The sequence below is a fragment of the Zingiber officinale genome, chromosome 5B, assembly GCF_018446385.1.
Source record: "Zingiber officinale cultivar Zhangliang chromosome 5B, Zo_v1.1, whole genome shotgun sequence".
Classification (NCBI taxonomy): domain Eukaryota; kingdom Viridiplantae; phylum Streptophyta; class Magnoliopsida; order Zingiberales; family Zingiberaceae; genus Zingiber; species Zingiber officinale.
The window spans coordinates 101,678,105-101,682,324 of NC_055995.1; the positions used below are offsets into that span (position 1 = coordinate 101,678,105).

At 42.1% G+C, this 4,220-nt stretch overlaps 1 protein-coding gene across 1 annotated transcript; it reads left to right on the forward strand.

Annotated features, from left to right (window-relative positions):
- The first annotated feature begins 579 nt into the window (after window positions 1–579).
- On the forward strand, window positions 580–3,969 carry LOC121985210 (receptor-like cytoplasmic kinase 176). The gene is made up of 6 exons (XM_042538516.1): window positions 580–973; window positions 1,247–1,593; window positions 1,777–1,912; window positions 2,070–2,212; window positions 2,292–2,415; window positions 3,213–3,969. Exons 1-6 carry the CDS (start codon window positions 943–945, stop codon window positions 3,671–3,673), a joined length of 1,242 nt encoding a protein of 413 aa, XP_042394450.1. The 5' UTR covers window positions 580–942; the 3' UTR covers window positions 3,674–3,969.
- The last annotated feature ends 251 nt before the right edge of the window (window positions 3,970–4,220 follow it).

Sequence of the window (4,220 nt, forward strand, 5' to 3'; positions counted from 1 at the left end):
CAAAGCTGGTTCAACTGTTAATCGTTTAATGCTGCAGTTATTCCAACAATGGAGCCGATCAGCTGACAGCAGCAGCAGTCTTTTGTTAAATTACTCCGTTTCTTTTAATTTTTTTTTGTTTTTTTTCTAAAAATTCAAATTGCCGTCGTTTATCGAGCGACTGTACCGGAGACAGCTGCGGTGGTCCACCTACTCACGGCGGCCGCGCGTCCACATCTCGACACCGTCCAACGTCGCCTCGACCGCCCGATCGTTATCCGGATGCCGGTTGCTCGCCGTCGGATCTCCGGTTTAATTATCATCGCTCTGGAAAGCTGGCCCACTGGGTGGTGATCCCCTGCACGTACTAGATAAGCATCGACCCTGCCACGTACCCGGGACCAGCGCCCGCCATTAATGCCGCCACGCAATCTTGCCATTCCATGCTTGCCTCAGACACACACAAGTTCTAGCGATCCAATAGATGAAGCACCGTGACCCTTCTGGTCCACGTGGCTGTAAACCAATGGAGATTTAGGAATGCGTGGTTCGTCACGAACATGAGGAGCCCCAAGTGACCCTGCTCCTCTCCCACCTTTCTCTACAGTATGGAGTCGACATCGGCAGAGGTGGGAGAGTCGATGGTCAGTGTGGTCACAGTTGCACACGCAGCGGTTGAAGAGAAACGAGCCACCTCGGGGCTTCGCCTCTGCTGTACTCTGCCTACTTTCTCGACGCCAGATCTGTCCTCGTTGTTGAATCCGAGGGGTTCCCATTTGGAGGTCGGCAGGTCGGTGAATCTCTTTCTTCCGGTCGGAACTCCAGTGGGGAGAGATCGCGTTTTAGCGAGCTGTGGCCCGCATGCTGGAGCATTTAGTTCGGTTTGTTCAGGACCCTTGTCGCTGAGCTGTGTAGGGAAGGGGGAGAAGAGGCGGAGCGGAAGTTGCTGTGCGAGAGATTGTGATGGGGAATTGCTTGGCCGCTCCGGAAAACGGTGAGAGTACCTGGCAGATCTTACTTTTGGACTTCAGCTAGTAGTGTAGGATGCAAAAGTTTAAGATTTTCTTATTCTTGTCGTAATTTCTAGGTTAGTTTGTTGTTGAAATGTTGATTTTTGGGGGCGTTCCTTCTTTGTCACCAACTTACATCTAAGTTAGCTTCCTCATTGCTACTCGATCTTGTTCTTTTTTCCATTCTGTAAGATGAGCCATTTAGGGATTCATTGGATCGTCTGACACCTTCTTGTGCTCTCGATTTAATTTTGTAGGAGACGCAACTTTGTGCTTGGGGTTGAACTATAGCAAAAATAACAGAGATGTCAAGAAGCTAAGTGGTTCTAGCAGCAAGGTCTCTGCAGCGTCTGGACCTCTCACTCCCCGCTGTGAGGGGGAAATCTTGTTGTCAGCAAATGTAAAGAGCTTTACCTTCAATGAACTGAGAACAGCCACTAGAAATTTTAAACTAGACAATGTAGTCGGGGAGGGAGGCTTCGGTTCGGTATTCAAGGGATGGATCGATGAGCAGACGTTGGCACCATCAAGACCTAGCAGTGGTGTGGTCATTGCCGTGAAGAAGCTCAATCAGGAAAGTTTTCAAGGTCACAGAGAATGGTTGGTGAGTGTCATTTTCTGGTGCATGCGATCCTTCTGCTGGATTTATGTACTGCCTGCATTATGTATGACTTATAATTATGAACACCACATGTGAGATTGTTAGTAATCCTGCTGTGTGTTCTGCAATAGATCATAAACTATGTCAGTGGTTGTTTGTTTTTCTGAAGTCCCGCAAACCTTGTAGGCAGAGGTGAATTTCCTTGGTCAATTGTCTCATCCTCATCTTGTAAAGCTTATTGGATATTGCTTAGAGGATGAGCAACGACTTCTTGTCTATGAATTTATGCCTCGAGGGAGCTTAGAGAACCATCTCTTCAGGAGTAAGTATTTATATTTGATCAGAATCCTATTCATCAGACAATGTCTGAAAAGTAGATGTAATCAGCATTCTTCTGTAAAGATTTCTACCCTTTGTTCTGATAGATAGATCTCTATGTAATGGTGGAATATTCTTCTCATCATCTCCCATTGATGCAGGGGGTTCGTGTGTTCCACCAATATCTTGGAAACTCCGTATGAAGATTGCTCTTGGAGCTGCAAAAGGGCTTGCGTTTTTGCATAGTGACATGGCAAAAGTGATATATCGTGATTTTAAAGCTTCTAATGTACTTCTAGATTCAGTAAGCGGCTTTCTATATTTTTTCTTCTCATTCAAATTCGAAAGAACCTCTCACTCATTCTTTTAATTATGGATTTCAGAACTACAATGCAAAACTTTCTGATTTTGGATTGGCAAAAGACGGTCCAACAGGAGACAAAAGTCACGTGTCTACAAGGATCATGGGAACTTATGGATATGCTGCTCCTGAATATCTTGCAACAGGTGATCTTCTTGCACTTGTAGTATATTATTCTCCTTGTTTAGGGAAGTTTAAGTAGTAATATGGTTTATTATTCATGCACTAATTATTGCAGACATTTTGTGCCTAGTTAGTTTTGGCTTGCTGAAGTCTGAATATTTTTAGCCATTTACTCATTTTATTCACACAGTAGTATCTTCCATCAAGTATAAACACTGTGCAAATATTTGATCAGAAAATAAATTATAACATGAAGTTTTAATCTTCAATATGGGTCCAACTTTCTTTCCCACCTCATCAAATCCTCGTAAGGCAAATGGTCAATTTGGGATGAAAAGTTGTCATGTTTCTCATATTGATTTATCTATTCTCATATCTCATACCATGTAGCATCTAGATGTACTCAAGATTTGCAGATAAGAGTATTTCTTTTTATAAGTCTTGATCACACAGTGTCCCCACACCACATTGGATGTGAAATTATTTTTCATTCAACGAGGGAGCAACTCTTCTTCCAATAGTCCGATCTAGCTAGCAAATAGATTATATTTCTAAAGCTTCATGATTCTAATTTCAGTTGTATATCATTACCATTTTTTCTTACGCTGGTTACATTGGACATAATATAGTTAGTAAAGATAGATTTATTTGTGTCATGGGTTAATCAACTGGGTGGATCAATGATAGAGCTTGTTTTATTTTATTGATCTGTTTCTTATGTTTTTACAAATTGATCTAACAAAGCTTTATGTTGTATATGATTGATATTTGAGCATGAAAATGTACTGATTGGGGTTTTATTTCATTTTCATAATGGAAGGCCATTTGACTTCCAAAAACGATGTGTATAGCTTTGGAGTTGTTCTTCTAGAGCTGCTGTCTGGACGACGCGCTGTAGACAGGAACCGTCCAACAGGAGAGCACAATTTGGTGGAGTGGGCGAGGCCTTACCTTACAAGCAAGAGAAGGATCTTCCGTGTCTTGGACACGCGCTTGGGAGGGCAGTACTCTCTTGCAGGAGCACAAAATGCCGCTACTCTTGCCATCCAGTGCTTATCCATGGATGCAAGGCGCAGGCCAACCATGGATCAAGTGGTAACTGCTCTGGAATGCCTTCAGGATCCTAAAGACATCCCACGAAACCCTCAGGCCGAACGTAACTTGAGTCCTAAGTTCATCTATAATGATTCACACAAGTCACCTCGCAGAAGATCAGATGAAATTGCCCATGGGAAAGTTGCTCGACCCATGGTTGCAGCTTCCCCTCATTATACTAAGTGAATTAAACCTCAAAAGTCTCATGTTGTAGTTATGGTTTGCAGCTCTTTCTCTTGTTCATCATCTTTGCAATGGCGCGGCAGTCTATAACACTCGCAACTCCTTAGTCGACGAGATGGAGCTACTACTTTTTGCCATTTGATTTAGCTTATGTATTGGCCGACGTGGTGGAATCTTGTGCTTGAGACAATCTGTAGATTATGGAATTATTAGTCATCGAATCTGTTAGATTATGCATTCTTGTAGACTGGAATAATTGTGTTCTTATACTGATACATATGCAATCTTCTTTTGATAAATATCTTTCAATCAAGAGCAACTACAAATGTCATGATCAAATGAAAGGAAAAAAATGATATTGTATATTCAGTCAATTCCTATTGAGCAAGTGAAGCCTATAGTTTCCCAATAGATAATGGAAGTGAACGTCTGCGATTAAGAATAAGTTGACAATATCTAGTGTGACTTGCTTCAAAAGTGGTTGATTTTTGAGTGCTGGTAGAAATTAAAATTGGTTTCAGTTGACCATTTCTATTGTGACTTGCTTCAA